The sequence below is a fragment of the Ambystoma mexicanum genome, chromosome 4p, assembly GCF_040938575.1.
Source record: "Ambystoma mexicanum isolate Mex_15411 chromosome 4p, UKY_AmexF1_1, whole genome shotgun sequence".
Taxonomy (NCBI): domain Eukaryota; kingdom Metazoa; phylum Chordata; class Amphibia; order Caudata; family Ambystomatidae; genus Ambystoma; species Ambystoma mexicanum.
In genome coordinates, this window is record NC_090927.1 from 1,200,459,872 (window position 1) to 1,200,479,127 (window position 19,256).

General features: G+C 45.1%; 1 protein-coding gene across 1 annotated transcript in view; it reads right to left on the minus strand.

Annotated features, from left to right (window-relative positions):
* The window catches only part of LOC138453728 (two pore calcium channel protein 1-like), a 1,160,417-nt gene that overhangs the window by 722,366 nt on the left and 418,795 nt on the right, over positions 1–19,256 (minus strand). Inside the window, exon 6 of the mRNA XM_069606850.1 lies at positions 15,514–15,632. Coding sequence (XP_069462951.1) covers positions 15,514–15,632 — 119 coding nt within the window. The remainder of the gene's footprint in view (positions 1–15,513; positions 15,633–19,256) is intronic.

Consider the following 19,256-nt stretch of genomic DNA (forward strand, 5'->3'; position numbering starts at 1 on the left):
TCTCTTTGGGGAATCAGAATTATGGACCCCTACCGTTGTTCCCCCTGCGGTAGGGTTTTGGAGTTTCCTGACTTCTCTACTGGAGTACGGCGAGGAGGAACTAGTAGGCAATCCCGTAATATGTGAGATGAAGCTCCGCAGTACATACATAAACCTAAGGTCTTTCTTCTTTCCTTTTCAGTATTAGATAAAGGTCCTCTAACGGATCCAATTTGCATGGGTTTGTCAGCCGGAACAGGCTTACTGGCAGTTCCGTGGACTTCGGTATGTGATCGGACGCCTTTTTTCTTTCTCCTTTCATATGATCTTTCGTGTAATCGGTAATCAATTTGCATGGTGAGAGTAATCATATCAGCTAAATTGGCAGGACGAGAAACTTTAGCTACCTCGTCTTTAAGGTCATCTGACAGTCCTTGTCTGAATAATGTGAGTAATCCATCATCTGGCCACCCAGTTTCAGAAGATAATTGTTTGAATTGCGTGATGTATGTTAGCAAGTCCCTACTACCTTGCTTGAGATCTAATAACTTCTCTTGGGTGGAGACAGAAATCTCTTGTCGACTAAACATAGATTTCAGGCTATTGGTAAAGGCAGCGTAGGAGTCTAGGATTGCATTATTCAATGTGACCAAGGGAGTTGCCCAGGCCAAAGCAGGCCCGGAAAGATGGGAAATCAAATAACCTACTTTATCTTTCTCTGTTGGGAAAAAACGAGATTTGAAAGTGAATTGTACTGTGCAACTATCCAGGAACTCTTTGAGTTTATGTGGATCTCCATCAAATTTGCCTGTATTTAATGTAGATGGAGGTGAATCCGAAAATGTTCGGGAGACCTGTTGTCTCAACTGAACATTGTCTTGTTTGAGGGATTGCATTTCTAATGACATCGCCTGCATGGCGGCCATTAGTTGCTGCATTTGTTGGTCCATTGATACCAGTCTGCCAAATCCTTTCTTGGAAAAATCTCTTTTTTGGGCGTCGCTATCTGTTTACTTCTAGTCGAAATCGACGTCAGAATAAAAAGAAAGTCTCACCTTGGCAGACTGGAAGATCAAGGAACGACCAATGCAGCTTGTAAGAGTTACCCCGACCGCCGCAGCACCTGCTACCCGGTAATGAAATCCCGAGAGAAAGTGTGCGATCGGCAGGGAAACCCTCTGGGGAAGAAAACCCTGACGGGATCCGGAATCCGGTATCTTGATCACAGAATAAAGGTGACGTCTCCAATGATGATGCAGGAAGGCTTCTTCTGATGGCAATAGACAACAAGGTAAGGTGATTGCGGGAGAGGAGAGCGGTAAGTAATTAAGAAGATAGAACTCCTAACCTTTTAGGTGGCAAATCCTCGAATACCTGAAGCATTCCCTGAGAGTGGGGGTTCGGAGAGAGCTGAAGGACGGGAGATCTAAAAAGTAATCAAGAGGTAAGTGTGTGCACGATGGGATGGGAATAGTAGGATGGGAAAGAGAACCCAGTTCTAAACTGTAGTAAATAATTACCCGAAAGAAACCCCAAAGAATGGAATAGAGCTGAATGTTTGGACGGGAAGGAGGAAATGGCCCCGGAAATAGAGCGGACCGGAGCGGCTGGGAAGAAAGTCTGAAATAGAATCAAGACAGTATTAGTACAATAGGATGTAGGAAAGCAAAGGTACAATACAATGAGAACTCTTAGGAACAAACTCACGGAGCGTCTGCCAAAACAGTAGCAACGCGAAGTGCAGTCAAACTTCGTGCCGTACATGGAATCACATGAGTGTCTCGCCGCGTTCCCGGCGAACGTGTAGAGACTGCAACATTGTGTTCAACGCAGACTGTTCTGCGGTCCGCCATCTTTGAAGTACCGAACCGAGTTTCACCGCATAATCGATTTCGGGACCATAGTGACCAACGTGATGTGTGTGTAACAATATGACCTACAAACCCTTTGACGAACATCAGTCATTTTGAAACTATAGGGGATCTAGTTGGCCAGTCCCTCAGAAGTTGGTACAACTTCTGAACCTGTGTTAGGCTTTCTCAAGGGGCCCTTATAAAGGATTCCCTTAGATTTAGAGGGGCCTCCAGAGTTCCTCACCACTTCTCTGTTTGGAGAAGGTTGGGTTTTGGGCCTCTTGGTTGGAGGGGATGGAGATAAGCAAGGTACCTGCTTCTCCTTCCTCTTAGATCTACCCTTACCTACTTTAGGAGTTTCACTCCCAAGATTAGGATTTGAGTTGGAGTCTTCAGTAGAAGGTCCAACAGTCTGAAGGTTTTTGGCCTTAGACTTTTCTTTCCTGGTTTTCCACCAGCACTGAGAATTACCAGTTCTCTTAGGCCTAGTTAGGGGTCCATTTGGTCTATCCACCTCTTCCTCAGAAGCAGGGGGAGTCACAAACTTTAAAACTGGGGGAATAATGATGGAGCTTGGTTCGGGCTCCCATTTCCCTAACATTTTAGCCTGAAATTTGCCTGGGTCAGAGGTCAATTTACCAACACCAGGGCTTGTAGTGGGGTTCTCAGTAGAGGTTCCCACAGGCTTAGAGTGGTCCCTTAAGGTGGCCTCTCTAGCCAATTTGGTTTGGTTCTGGGTCTCCATACTGGGAGGTCTGGGGGTACTGGATACTACTCCTAGAGTTCTTAGATCATTCCCCAACAGGACTCTCCCAGGCACCTCAGTTTGAACACTGACAGGAATCATCACTGTCATGTTGTTACACTGTATGAGGGCTGGTAGAATTGGAACCATTTGGACAGGGCCTCCAGACATCTTAGTGGGACCTTTGGGTGCCTTAGCAACATCCTCAGGCCTGAAAAAGCTTTCATCCACTACTGTTCTGCTGGCCCCAGAGTCTCGCCTGGCAGGAGTATCCTGACCATTGACAAGAACACTGTCCACATAATAAACTTTAGAGTTTTCTGGTATGGAGTTGTACACACTCCTATTCTGATCACTAACCAGACCCATGGACTCTACTGTTACACTTGCTTGAAAACCCAAAGGTTCTTCAGCAAAGACTTCAAAGTGAGCACTAGCCATTTGGACTTCCTCCTCAGGAGTGAAGGCTAAGGAGACGGTGCTGATCCCTGCAGGTTTACCCTTACATCTGGGATCTCCTTTGATATGGTCAGTTGCCTTACAGACATAGCATACTCCAAATGTTCTCTGAAAGGGTGGCTTGTTCTGACCCCCTTATGGTTGTTGACCAGAAGGTACACTAGCCTGTTGTGATTTACCCTGGGGCTTACCCTGGTTATTGTTTTGTTGTTTGGGGCCCTCTTTAGGTTGGGAGGTATTAGAAGTCTCTTGGTTCCCTTTTGGTGGCTGCTTTCCCTCATCCTTTTTCCGAGTGACCCCTGAATCCTTGTGAGTAGCCCTGTTGGCAACCCACAAGTCAGCAGCCTTAGCTAGCTTCCTGGAATCTAATTCCTTTGAATCAGCCAAGTGCTGTCTGAGCTCAAGAGAGCATGCATCATAAGTGGACTCCAACATAACAAGATTTCTCATTCCCTCATAAGTGTTCACCTTGTAACCCTTAATCCATCCCTCTAAGTTTTTCAAACTTTCACTCACCCAGGTAGCCCAAGGGGTACCATCATGCTTTTTGAGGGTCCTAAACCTCTTAAGGTACTGGGAAGGGGTCTTCCCAAATCTAGCTATCAAAGCTAGCTTCACACATTCATAATCCTTCCTATCCTCCTCCCCCAACTCCATTACCGCATCAGTTGCAACAGGGGGGAGCCTAGAGAACAACCAGGTAAGCAACGCATTTCCTGTTATGTCCTGGAGCCCATGATTATACTCAAACAAACTCAAACAATCCAACACATCCAACTTATGCTCATACATACCCACAAGCTCTTTAGGCATCCGGGATCTTTTGGGACTGGAACTCCTAGAGGATCCGGAGAGAGAAGCATTTTCCACAGACAATGTTTTCATCTCTAACTCCTGCTTGAGCTCCATTTCCCTGAGCCTTAGTTCTTGATTCAGTTCTTGGTGTCTTTGTTCTGCTTGAGTATTAAGTCTCTTAAACTCCAATTCAAGTTTCATTTTCTCTAGTTCCAGATATTGAGGACTAAGTGTGGGACCTGGTAAAGGTCCAGTAGGTACAGCTGGCAGGGCAGGTAGAGGCCCAGGTGAGACAACTACATCATCTTCACCCTCCTCTTCTGCTTCTGACTCAAGGTTATCAATACTAGGTTCAATATCAATATCATTGCTGTTATCTACATTTGCTGGAGTGGTAGGTTCCTCTGAACCACTATCCAGGCTTTGGTTTGCTAACAACTTTTCTATTAGCTCCATTTTCTTGCCTTTAGTCAGGAGATTCTTATGCTTACAGAGAACTCTTAAACAATCAGCAGTTTTTGTAGCAAGGGACTCTTGACTATAACTTTCCATAGTTGACAGGTTTAGAAAATAACTTTTTAGTGCTAAACTTTGTGGTTAGTTGCACTAAGGTATCTATAAGCACACTAAAATGTATACTCAATACAAATCCCACCGCTGTACACCAGTGTTAGGCAGAAACCTGTGCAGTTCCCTTAGGGACCACTGCAAAAGGCTTAAGACTACAGGTGTTGGCAGTAAACCCAATTGGTAGCAGTCTGTACCACCCAGATTTACCTGGCAGCTGTGGCTGAGCAGCCAGACTTCTCTCAAGAAGAGTTAGACAGTATATAGAGTATACAAGATAGGTACCAAAATACAGTAGCACAAGCATACACTGACCAGAGCTTTGGTATCAAGTATATAATTATTATTTAAAGACACACTTAGAGACACTAGCACTATTATTGTAAGCAAGTTTAAAAACACAGTCACTATTAATATATATACATCCCTTATTCCTTATTAGACAAGTCTTAGTTAACACCACTTATTTCCAGACACAGGTGAGCGCTTAACTAAATATGGCACTCCAATAAGTTAAGAATAAGGGAGGGAAAAGGCAGAAATTAGGAACAGCACACAACACAATACTTTAGAAGCACTCAGCAAGGCAGGAAAGTCAAAGTCTACTTGTGAGCAAAAAGTTCAGAGGCCAGGCTCCCTCTTGGAGAGAGTAGAACACCAATGCACCCAAGATCACACAGTTTAAAAGGCTTGAAAAGTCTTGCAGAGAGTTTAAAAAGGAATCAGTTCAGCTCAGAAAAGTTCAGTTAGCCAGCCTAGGGCCAACCCAAGTGGTAAAATGAGGATTTACGAGAGACCCCACACAGACCGTTGCGAGGGAGGCCAGGCGGACACAGTACCTTGAAAGTGGAGAGAATCCTCTAGCGGGGGCAGTTGTTCCTGGCAGTGGATGCAAGTCACGGCGTCGTCCAGAGGAAGAGAAGATCTCGACGTGGAGGAAGGCTGAAGGTCATTGCACTGCTAGGGAAGAAACCAGCCGCGGAGTTCTCCGGTTTAAAAGGTACTACCCTTTTATTCGCGGTATTGGTAAAACGTGGTATCCTGGTTGCCGGGGTACTTGGCACAGGCAAGACGGCCACGAGATGATCCGGGAAGGTGAAAAGTTGGGCAAACTGGTTATCCCCACCAGTCAAAGGAAGAAGACTCTTCGGGATGAAGATCTCCTCTGTCGTTGGAAGAAGTGGTGAGTCGGTTCAGCAGGCTCCACCGGTGGTGTCGTCGTTGCAGGTCGGCTCAGCTTCTCCCTCTTCAGATTCTTTGGTCCTGTGGCGACGTCTGAAGTCCCAGTCCCCAAAGCCCTGCTTTTATGCAGAAAACCCCCATTCATCAGTCCTAGCTGTCACTCAAACATGCTAAGTGGTGAGCCGGGCGGCTCACCACTGGGCCAATCACACAAGAGTGCGACTTGAGTTGCCGAGGCAACTCAGTCCAGGGTGCCTAAACCCCCTCCCACACCCCCAGTGGTACCCAGACAGAGTGGCACCACTTTGGAGGGCTTCTGTGCAGAAGCCCGCCAAAAGTGGAACAAAGGGCTCAACTTCGGGTTGAAGTCACAGAAGCAAACACAAACGCCATTTTGGAACCGAGTTCTGGCAAAAAATACCTACCGGTGAACTAATATTAAATAAATAAACCGGCGGTATGTTTGAGGCTATGTTAAAAAGTATTAGCCTCGAACAATGGGAAAATCCCATAGGAATATATTTGCGGTCGAATATAAAAAGTAGTATCCACTGCCACCAGCCAAAACTCGCTCAGGGGGGACTGGACAGTGCCCACTCGAACAACAGACCCAGGGGCAATCAAATTGCCCCTACCAGTACGCCCACAATATGATGCTTTGTACTGGTTCTGTTCACAATTTAGGACTAGTAAAGCCAATGGTGACTTTACATGCCCTGGGAGACAGTAGTCAGACCCAGGGTACGGAGTCTATGTTTGGGGGTCACTATGACACCCCTGTGTTACGGCACGGAGGGTGCTGTGTAACACAGATACCAAAAATACATGAAGCCCTATGGAATAAAAGACCCCATAGCCCATAAAACACATTACCAAGTCAAAGGATGTCTCAAATCATGTCTAAGAGTGGGAGAAAAAGAGTCTCACTCTTAGCAGGAGAAAAAAATAAACCCCAAAAATCCAGCAAAGCTGCTGGGGGACTCACTAGGTTTGGGAAATTAGCCTTAACAGAGAATTCTCCCTAACAGAACAGAACGCTCCTGGTCAGTCTCTGCTTTCCACGCTGCACGCTTTACAAAAGAGACACGCCCCGGCGGCTCTGCGCATCTCAACGCTACCGCTTGTTGTAGTCGGACGTGTGTAGCCAGAGTTTGTTCGGGGGCTCCCTTTTGAATCCTTGTTTCCAGTTCCTTGAAACCCCGTCCTTCCTCCCATTCCTCTACCTACCTTCCTGGAATTCTTCCGTGCTCGGGCCACGGCGTTCCGTGCCTCCGAGCGTAACTTCTTTGCATCCTGGTATCCATCCTGGACTTCTGAACGCTCCCGGAAACAGAATAGCGAACCTCATGCTGGACTCCGAGGACCAGCGTTCGGGTTTGTACAAATCCCGGACCGTGAAAAAGTAGACATCCCAGAAGGTCGCAAACAAACAACAAAAACAGGTGAGAAGGGGAGAGACTTGTGACAGATTGAGACGCCTAAAACACGATATAGACACAGAGATGGAAGCCGCTGTTCAAGACCTCATGCGAGGCATGCAGGAACTAACCACGGAGGTACAGAACCTCAAGGCTGAGAACGCTGCATTAAAACAGCTAGTTTTATCACGTGACTCTGCAACTAAAGAAAGCGTGTTATTGGGAGGAATAGTGGACAAGTATGATGGTTCTTCCAAGACTCTCCGTGCCTTCCTTGATTCATGTTTAGTGCACTTGACCTTCAAGCCCTACTATTTTCTCCACTCCTAGAGCAAAGGTGGGCTTTATGATCTCACACCTCACTGAAAATGCATTGACTTGGGCAACCCCCCTAGTTAATTCAGGCAACGCCCTCCTGGATGATTATGATGGCTTTGTGAGCGCTCTAAAGGAAATGTTTAATCGCCCAGAACAGGTGTACAGTGCTCAAGAAGGACTGCTTGAGTTTCAACAAGGATCCCAGGATATGCTCACCTATGTGACTCATTTCAAACAGCTCGTGTAGGAAGTTGATTGGTCTCCAGAAGCTAGCTTCACTCTCTTCCGAAGAGGTCTGAATGAAGAAATAAAAGATGAGTTAGCTAGGGTAGCCCGCCCAAGCTCCTTCCGGGAGAGAGATGTTTGGCTCCACATGAATTCAATCCTTGAACTCTCCTGGACAAAATAATCTTGTGGTTCTACAGGCCTTTCTATCGCCTTCCAAGACAGAATCCTACCGCATCCTGGCATTACTAGATTGTGGAGCTATGGGCGTATTCCTAGATCATGATTGGGTCACTGCTCACAACATTCCACATGAAAGCTGAGTAACAATGCAACCGGTAGAGGCCATTGATGGGAGACCTCTTTCTTCAGGACCCATAATCCTTCAGACTAAAGAGATTCTACTCTCTATAAACCACCATCGAGAAAGGATCAAATTCGACATCATAAAATCAGCCCATTATCCGATGGTTCTTGGAATGCCCTGGTTACAAAGGCATAACCTTTACATCAATTGGACAGAAGGCTCCTTGTTCCCTGGATCTGAATACTGTATGTCTCACTGCCTGTTCCTAGACACCTTACCAAAGCCTTCTGAAGACTCACAAGAGAGCCAACAGAATCCAGTCACCGTTTCTAACATCATCCAGATTCCCAGGGCCTACCAAGCCTTTTCTGATGTGTTTTCGACCGCTATAGTTCAAGCTCTCCCTCCTCACAGGCCAGAGGATTGCGCCATCGATACCGAACCCTCAGCAGTGATTCCTTTCGGCAGGATGTTTATGTTATCAGAACCTGAAAAAGGGCCCTCCGGGAATACCTGGACACTGGAAAATGGCACCATACGACCATCTAAATCCCCAGCGGGTGCTTCATTGTTCTTTGTTCCCAAGAAAGATACCAAAGAGCTCAGACCATGTTTAGACTACCGTGGCCTTAATCGGTGCACTCTCAAGGACCGCTACCCCTTGCCCCTCATCTCAGATATCTTGGAAGCAGTCAGAGGTGCAATAATCTTTACAAAATTAGACCTAAGGGGTGCCTACCATCTCATTCGTATAAAGGAAGGTGACGAATGGAAAACAGCTTTTAGAACACCCTTTGGCCATTTTGAATACCTGGTTATGCCCTTTGGACTTGCTAATGCCCCAGCGGTTTTCCAACGTTTCATGGACCGAGTATTCTCTGATATGTTGTTCCTCTTCATCATCGTATATCTAGACGATATACTGATATACTCAAAGGACCATCTAAAACATGAAGAGCATGTGAAGACCGTCTTACAACGTCTACGTGAACATAAACTCCTGGCCAAGCCCGAGAAGTGCCTTTTCCATGTATCAACTGTTCGCTACCTCGGATTCGTTCTCAGTCCAAAAGGAATTGGAATGGACTCCTCGAAAGTAGACTCCATTTTGTCCTGGCCCACTCCAACTACTGTAAAACAGATTCAATCCTTCCTAGGGCTTGCTAACTTCTATCGCAAATGTATACCAACCTTTTCAGAGATTGTGCACCCTATCGTCTCACTGTTAAAGAAAGATACCCCCTTCCTGCGGACCTCAACCCAAGATACGGCCTTTCAACGCTTGAAGTCGGAGTTCACACAAGCCCCCATCCTAGCCCAACCTGACATTGATCGACCCTTTCTTGTTGAGACTGATTCTTCCAACTACGCCATTGGGGCTGTTCTAAAACAAGAGTTTGACGACAATTTAGAACACCCCATCACCTATCTTTCTCGTACCTTGACTCCCAGTGAAACCCATTACTCCGTTTTGGAAAAGGATCTACTAGCCATCCGTCAAGCCTTCACTGACTGGCGTCATCTCCTCCTGGGAGCTACACACCCAGTACAAGTCCGCACAGACCATCGGAATCTTCAGGTTCTACAATCCCTAGAATGCAGGAACAGTCGTGAAGCCTGTTGGGCTTTCTTTTTTGCTCAATACCAGTTTCAAATCCATCACGTCCCCGGAACACATAACATTATTGCCGATGCCTTATCCAGAAGTCCAGATTACGAAACCCTTGAGGATCGGACCTTCCCAAAGATGTTTCCCCACACAATCTTTGTTGCCCAAGCACTCACTCTCCTGGAGAGCATCCAGAGCCAAAATCGATTCTTTCATTCGCGACATCGTGGGATTACCAACACCCTCCATCTAATACAAAGACAGTTTTGGTGGCCGAAGATGAAGGATGATATCAGGATCCATATACAGACATGCGCAGTTTGCAATCAGAACAAACATGATAATAAGTAGCCGGCAGGACTCCTACTCCAACCAGCAATACCAACAAGACCCTGGGAAATCATCGCCACAGATTTTATCATGGAACTACCATCCTCCAGGGGCTACACAACTATCATGGTCACTTTTGATTTGTTTACTCATATGGTTCATTTTACACCTTTATCCAAACTGCCATCCTCATCTGACCTTGCCGGAATCTTCCTGGAACACATTTCCGGCTTCATGGGCTACCTTCCAAGATCATTTCAGACCGAGGACCCCTGTACATATCTCAGTTCTGGAAACAATTATGTTGTATACTAGGAATCCAATGTGCCTCTTCTTCAGGCTACCACCCACAAACCAATGGGGCTACTGAACGTGTAAACCAAACTCTTGAACAATACCTTTGTTGCTTCGCTACCAAGGTCCAGGATGATTGGTCACTCTTAATACCTGTGGCCGAATTTGCTTATAATAATTCAGATCATTCAGCTATCAAGACCAGTCCCTTCTTCTGTAGTCAAGGATTCCATCCATCAGTTCTACCCTCTGTACTCCCACACCCTACACCAGTGCCTGCGGTAGATTCCTGGATTGAAAACCTCATTACAGTACACAAAGTAGTTAAGGAACATCTAGAAAGGTCCCGAAGATATGTCAAACGTTATGCTGACTCCAAAAGAAGACCTGGACCTTCCTACTCTGTAAGCAATAAAGTCTGGTTATCCTCGAAGCTCCTTCCTCTACATCTACACTCAAATAAATTGGCTCCCAGGTATTATGGTCCCTTTTCTATACAAGAAATCGTCAACCCAGTGGCCTTTCAGCTTCGGTTACCAGAATCCTGGAAAAGGATCCACCCAGTCTTCCATACTTCTCTGCTAAAACCATATATTCAGTCATCTCGAACAGCTCCTAGAACTACCCCTGTGATTGTAAATGACCAACTGGAATACAAGGTTTCCAGAATCTGTGACTCTAGATACCGACGTGGTCAACTCCAATATTTGGTTGAATGGAAAGGATACCCTCCCAGTGAGCGCACCTGGGAACCCATGTCAAAAATGAATGCCCCCAGGCTGGTTCGAAGATTCCATCTCATCCATCCGGGCAAGCCCGCAGGAGCTGGGTTTCAGAGGAGGCATACTGTCATGAACCGTCATCTGCGTCCCTTCTGGACCTCCTGGTCCCTGACCCATAGGGGATTGAATACAGTGATCCTTCCAACATGGCTGCTCGGAACGGAACGCTCCTGGTCAGTCTCTGCATTCCACGCTGCCCGCTTTACAAAAGAGACACGCCCCCGCGGCTCTGCGCGTCTCAACGCTACCGCTTGTTGCAGTCGGACGTGTGTAACCAGAGTTTGTTCGGGGCTCCCTTTTGAATCCTTGTTCCCTGTTCCTTGAATCCCCATCCTTCCTCCCATTCCTCTACCTACCCTCCTGGAATTCTTCCGTGCTCGGGCCACGGTGCTCCGTGCCTCCGAGCTTAACTTCTTTGCATCCTGGTATCCATCCTGGACTTCTGAACGCTCCCTGAAACAGAATAGCAAACCTCACGTTGGACTCTGAGGACCAGCGTTCGGGTTTGTACAAATCCCGGACCGTGAAAAAGAAGACATCCCAGAAGGTCGCAAGCAAACAACAAAAACAGGTGAGAAGGGGAGAGACTTGTGACATTAAGATCAGAGACTGCCTCATCCCGGTCTTCGTGAAAGTTAAAACCCTAGGAGTATGCTTGGAAGCGTTTCTGGGGGCCGAAGAACATTTGGCTTGCCGAAGGAAAAACTGCCGGTACTATTTGAGATTGCTCAAATTTATTAGACCCTATCTGAGCGAAAAGAACTGTGCTACTACTGCCAGGGCCACTACCCTTTCCAGATTGGATTACGGTAATGCCCTTTTAGTAGGCGCGAGTAAGGGGTGTATAGCGCGCTGCCAGATCATACAAGACAATGCCGTGAGAATCATCAACCAGAAAACCAGAAAGGAGCACATCTCCATAGACAGGAAGTCCCTCCATTGGCTGGCCTTAGAGGATCGAATTACTTTCAAATCCATGACCATTGTACATCGCTGTATTTATGGAGTAGCCCCTGCCTACTTGAAAGAACAAATAACCCTTTACACACCTGGCTGAGCCTTGAGATCTGAGGCCCAAGGCCTCATTGTACACAGTGGAGCCAAAAGAGCGAACGGGCGAGGACGCGCTTTCCCTGCTAAAGCGGCACAAACATGGAACAGGCTCCCATGCTCTTTAAGACTAGAGTCAAACCATACGACTTTCAGAAAGACATTAAAGTAAGAGCTTAACCCTACTTTACTAAACAACCCTGCTGTCCTGTCACTATTTGTAGTCTGTCACTTTATGTACGCGGTCTGGTGCTTGCGGGCTTTGGCGTGATATACATAAATAAATAAATACAAATAAAAGAAATATAAGACCGGGAATTGAAGCTGACGAACGGTACAGTGTGTGTAAAAGGTAAACTGACCCTCCCGCATTGATAGACAAGGCGGGGAGAAGCGATTGCCACTGTGGTATGTATCTTGACTGACAGCAAAGCAACGCCAGCGGGTTCAGCACAGGCAGTGAGTTGGAGAAACTGATAGACTGTATTACGCTCAAGATTGCAAGCAGCAACATTGTATGAAGAAAGAGAACTTGTATGTGATTGAACTTTATGAAAGCCGAGATAGGTACCAGGAACAGAGTGGTCCGGCGACATGTGGGTGCTCACTCGAAGGTCTCCGTTTGGTTTCCAACTGAGCGTGTAAGAATTAATGAACTGTGAAATCGAAGTGGTCCTACAGTGGGTTACGTTGAATCCCGTGCACATTCAAAAGTCTTCGATTGCCTGTGAACTGAAATTGGTAAAAGCCCGGCTGAGGGGGACTAATTGTATAAAAGAGGATCTGAGCCCGGAAGAGGGGTATCGGGGGTGAACCACAAGTCACCCGAGAAGATATTGCTGTGGCAAGTGTGAATCCGACCGAGGGATGCCTACAAACTAAATATGGTCTGAGCCTGGTTGAGGGGGACTAATTGTATATGAAGGGATCTGAGCCTGGAAGATGGGGATCCTGGGTGAACCGTGAGTCATCCGAGAAGATATTGCTGTGGCAAGTGTGAACCGTACTGAGGGATGCCTTTGAACTAAAGTTGGTCTGAACCCAACTGAGGGAAGCTAACTGTAAGAAAAAGGATCTGAGCCTGGCTGAGGGGGATCCAGGGTGAAGAATGAATCGCCCGACTTGAATATTTTGAAAGGAACATTTTTTGTTGTTTCTGGTACATCAGGTCCTCTGAAGCAAAATACTTTGAACTAAGAGAATTGGGTACAGAAGACCCTGATATTGGTAAAAGGAACTGTACCTTGTGCTGAAGAAGCCCATGAGTGTGCTGTGCTCGACTGATTAGCCTTGTCCAGTGCTAAAAATGTGGGGAAGGGAGGACAACGGCCTGAACATCTTGACTTATTTTGTGAACACTTCTTTCTTTTTCGTGAACATTATCCCACACTATTTCTTAGCATAGCGGTAAGGATTGCAAAAGCTTTCTTCAGTATAGCCCCTTTTTATTTGACTAGGACTGTATTATTAGTTGATGGTCCCAATGTGCTACCATTTTAGATTTAGGCTTAAACAGGCTGTTTTCACACCTCTGATAAGGTTCAATAAACATCCTTGAACTGTGATCACTTGCGTCTGTCTTACTTTGATTAAATGCCTTCCGTAAACTCTTTTGCTTGTATGGATTACGAGGGTGAGGTGGATTTACCTTTAAATCTTACACAGGTCATGTTCAGGTGCCTTTCCATGTTGCTGCTTTTCAATTTCTGAGGCCAATCTGCTACAACAGGTGAGTAACACTGGCTTATTCCAAAACAATAGGGTGGGACCCTCTATCCATTGGGGCACCAATTTTCTAATAGACTCTTAAAACTCTAGTTGTCCAACCCCCTCTTGAAGCAAGCAACAGTTATTGTGGATAAGGACTTCCCTGTTACCACTCATGTATTCTCCTATGGACCCTATCTCAGCATGGGCGCTGAAGGAGTTTGATGCTGAATTGTTCCCACTGTTTATCAAACATTATGATCAATCCCAAGATGACCATCTTTTCCTACTCAAATTCAAATCAGAAGAGGATTTTTAAGCCTATAGCAATGGTGCCCTCTGATGCAGAGGATGTTGGAAAGAGTGTCCAACTACAGATGGACTTCAATCAGTATGTCCACCTCGGCCCTGTGAAATTAAGGCCCCACCTCATGGGAAGTAAATGCCCATAGTAAAAGTTAAATGCAGGCTGATTTGTTGAAACAAGTGGACAGGATGAAGTTACCTTTGGTCATCGCTGTCTGAGCCCATTTGCTGCTTTTAACATAGTAGACCAAAAAAACGTTTTTAATCTGACTATCCTCAGAGAGAATTGGGAAATCCTTGGAAAAGATAAAATCATGGTCTAAATAGCAACAATGATGGATGGAGAATGGACACTACATCTCCAGGGGGTGCAGTCACACACCAACCATGCTCACCTACATCCCACAACAAAAGGGCCAAAAGCACAATATGGACCACTGCTAACATTGCCAGTAGAGACAGGCTGGATGCACTGGAGATGAATGCAGCTCAACAAAGTAAAGCCTGTGGTTGTGTTCCAGCACACCCCATGTCCTCTGCTTTCTTAAAGGGGAAGCAAGCAGGCTGTTGCTAGCTGTCGCCTTCACTCCGACACATGAGAATTCTATCACCACCACCCACCTCAATTCTACCTGGAACCAGTTAATTAGTTATTTGATGAATTCTATGGCCTGGGAGGGATATTTGCATTTTTAGTTAGTGAGGAAAAATGATCTCCAGCAACTATGCTGCTGATTACCGGCCCTCCTCAATTACATTGATATGAAAGAAATTATTATCTGGCAATGTCCTGGAAGCCAGTGTTTTCTCATTCTACCAACAGTGAAGATGATGGATAATGGTGGATGCAGACTTTGAGAGCTGTGTATTAAACGACACAGATAACATTAGAGGATGGAAGATGGTGACCACTGTTAGCTGTCCAATGTTAAGGTGTTTCCCCTCCAGGTACCTCAAAAGTCGCTTTAGGGAAAGTTAATCTTTAAAGCTACTTTAGAGGGACTTGAAAATCTTGGCTACTGGGGTAACCAGACCTGGGTTTGTGAGAAGGAAAAGACCCTCCATCGTCCACTCTGCGTAAATTAACTAATGTGTGAAGTGAAATGTTATTCTTCACATAGTAAAACTGAAAAGCTAAATGAACAACCTGAAATAGCTAGGTCATATTTAAAAAAAAGGTAGTTTCACAAAATGTCTTTACATGGTGAGGAACATCACAATTTTTCTAGACTTGCAACATATACAGTATTAGAAAAAGTTGTTCCATTCAGTATGACACACTCAAGCACTTGTTACTCGAAAGATGGTGTGTGGGGTTGGGGCACTGTAAAATTCAGAAATATACCAATTCCCTAGCCATTATCTTCGAAGGCAATAATATGCATCAAAGTATAATTGGCAAAGCATTTCATGAGGATTTCTCATTTTAAATTGTGATACTTCTCATTTTTAAAACAATTCCTATACCATTTTAGTGACAAAAGTACAGTCTTCACGGTGCATAATTCTACGCTATCGCCAACGTGCCACTGGCCCATGAATGTGAGTACCACTGTTGGCTTCCATTTGCCCAACACACAAACTCACCTGCTTCCAAACAGCTTCAAGGCCATAAGCGAAAACATCAAGACACTGAAAATAAACAGCAAGAAAACATAGAGGATCTCTGGTAATGTGTTTCGGATACTTCGGAATGCTCGCCGTATCTACAAAGAAATTAAAAAAAATATTGCTTTTACTAATCCACAAGATTTTTCTTTTCGTCAAGATCAAAAAATCATCCGCACTACAATCTTGACTTTCAAAGGGTTGGTAGGCACATATATGCAACAGTTAAATTAAAGATACATTTTTAACACTGATTAGCTTGACATCCACCATGTCAAAGTTTCCAGCGGGGATTTGTCCAACAGGAGGAGCACTGCCTTACATTAACCACTGCAAAGTGACTGTAAGGTGGCATGATGGCATGTTAAAAGACAATTAAATGTATTAATTAAGACAGCATGTTGGTCTGACACTCATATTTTTGTTGTGATAAGCATGGAGTGAAGCCTAGGACAAGTTTTTGCAGCTGGAGGTGATGTTAAAAGATCTTGGTCACTACTGGCAAGGGGACTGTTCGGGTATCCACTGATCACTGCATCAAACATATCTAACATGGTATGTATAACAGGGTAGCTCTGAAGAAATGACCTCTCGATTGTCAATTTCCTCCTTGCCTACTCAGTCTATGAACCCTTAAGGTCAAGATATATCTCCTCCCTACCTAAGAAGGGAGGTTTCTTGGTTAACGAAGAAGCAGTGGTTTTTATGGGACTTTGAGGAGGCTATTACAAAATCAACTGCCGTCTTTATATATGGGGCATGGGAACAGAGATCCAGCCAGGTAAATTTGTGCAACTTCTAGACTACAGGGACTGTGAGTGAGGAGGCGTAACATCTCACTTTCCTACTTCTATATCTCCCCTGGAGCAGCATTTTCTTTTCAATTAAACTAGTCTTTTTAGATGTATTGTTATGGGTTATGAGGGTCTGATTACATCCAAAATGTTCTAAATATTTGTAGTGGAATTTGTATTTTTAGTTTCTTTTTTTAAAGTTGTGAATGTTTTATTACTGTCAAACCATGTATGTATAGTATCATGTTTGTTATTCCATCACAAAAGGACTAATCAGCCAAAAGTGCAATAAAACGTAACATTTCTCTTGCATGGTGCAGAATATGCTTTACAACGTGTCAAAGAATATGCCCCTCGTGGAACAAAAGAATATTCCCATCATTGCTCCTCATAGTAGAAACGTGATTCTGTATTAGAATATTCCACGGATTATTCACATTATTGAGTCTGAGAGCCATTATTGTGTCTCAGAACATGATGAGATTGTTCTAATGAGTAAAGATTAAGTAGAGAGTGAACATAGTGTGCGGACAGTGAATGAGGCGTTGCAGAAACCTCCATCCAGACAGAAAATGCCTATTTTAGCTCCTGGGTGATGCTTCCAATGGAAGTGAAGTCCAGGAGCCGGATGACTGCGGGAGAGCACTGGGATGTTCCAGTACTTTAATGTATTTGGCTAATTTGCATAATGGAATCTGGGGTTATCTTGGTAACTGTGTATAAAAGGAATCTGGCTTTTCTGTGGAAAATGGCCATAAAGGAATCTGTCACTACTGAGCTAACTCAGCATACTGGAAATATTGACTTGCAAATGTACTCTGTGGAATCAAACCATCCGTTGAGCATTGGGCATAACCCAATGTGTTAGCTGGGCATGTTTCAATCTGACCTTGCTGTGCTTCCGGGGCATAATAGAATATTGCATTCATATACCAGCCTGAATAAACGATCATAGATTTAGTGCTTCATGGCATCTGGCAATAATGGAATATAGCAGCACTACTGTATTCATTGGGAATAATAGAATTTTACTTTGGTGTTCGGGAGATCTTAGGATCGGTTTTTAAGGCCCAGAAATATCAATCTACTTGGTTCATAGGTTCTTTTCTTTAGGTTCCTGAATATGTTAGTATGGCTAGAGCAGCCAAGGCAACCTTCCAGAAGGTAGCTGTGTAAAGCCACAGAATATACTTCTGATTAGCACACAATATGCAAAGGTCCACACCATGGGCCTCATAACATGTTTGGCGGTTTCCCGGTGGTAAATCTGCCAGAATACCACCAAATGGAATTATTGTTACCACCTCTTGGTTCAGCGTAATTACTGCTGGATTGAAAGTGGTGGTATGGCGGTGTTAGTGCCCATTTATGGAGTTCATCATACTCCATGGGGATTTTGGCAGAATTAACGTCAGCACTAATTCCGCAGTTTTTTGGCAGGAAGGTGGCGGAATTACCTCTCGCATTTAGCTGGAGGTTTTTCCTCCGCCTCACCACCAAAGCTGTAGTATGGCAGTGCGGTTATGTGGTAGTAATGTGTCAGTAACAGTTACCACTGCATTACCGCAGTTTCTTCCAACACTATCATGGGCCGATATATTTGCAAAAATATGTACTTTCTAGCAAGGTTTTGCATAGGAAATCACTGCAAACGAAACAGAGAGGTAACACAGTAACTAACTGTTCAAAATGCAGTAAGAGTATGTAAAGTCATCTCACATGACCCAGAAATGTTTGCACAAGCCTAACTGGACTTTTAGCAAGGCTCATCTGACCACCAGCCAATCACTGCTGGCCACTGCACACGAACCTTTGCAGGCATTCTCTGGGCAAAAGGGGATGTGGATTGCAGAGGGATCCCAAACACAACCCCTGCAATCACTCCTAGGTAGCAACACATATTCCTTTGTGAGCCTCTGACGGCAGCTCCGGTAGTCTGGGGCTACGAGCAGCATGCGTACTTCATGTGTTTTCCCTTGGGGCTGCTTACTTGCAGGCAGACGGTCAAACCTTTCCTTTCTGCTGCAGGACAATGTTAAGGACTGATGGGAATCTCTCTCAAAAGGGGTTAGAAGCCTACCAGGGTACAAGATGTAGGAGTGGAGTAAGATCATGTCAAGAAGAGGGAAGCAAAAGTGGCCTGCCTAGGCCCACGAAGAAAATATAAACCTTTGAACTAGCTTAAAGACTCAAGAGTGTTTTCTGTGCCATCTGTGACCATTTTGGTCAGCTGAGGTAACTGTGGCGTAGCATGCATCCCACTAGTAGTGAAAGCTGTACCCTATGTTACAAGGTAACCTGTAAGTAGGTACACTGACTGATGGTAACCATTCAGAGTCGCACCTTTTGCCCACTTTTAATTACCAGTTTGTTTTTCTGTGTAGACGATGAAGAGGGGTGCGAGACAGTGCTTCCTATGAGGGTCCCATGACTATGTCCTGGACTAGCAGTTTTTCAACTCTGAACCCCAAGGCGTAATAATGTCACATACAACAGGCTAGGTGATCAGATTTGGACGACCCTGGTTGCAGAGTGACAGCATCCGCTCCATGATGCAAATCCTGGAAGAGGGGCACAGAGGATCCACCAGGCTCCCCAGACCATCACCAGCCATAGAATAGGGTCGCCACATGAAGACTTCAAAATTAATATCTTTTAGGAGAATGGGGTAATATTGAACAAGAATGGTCCAACAGTCCAGGCATGGGGAAGGTAAGGGGAACTTGTCTACAAATAAGGAGTTTGGAAGTCAGGAACTTCCTGGATTTATTTAAACTCCCAATAGAGTTATCATGATCTATGTGAAGGGTAAGTGGCCCACCAGAACCCGCTCTGCTCACTCAAGAATATGGCCCAAACCCTAGACCTATATATTTTATTACTCTTAAATACACACATCCCCTTTATAAGCATGGCTTAAGACCCTTC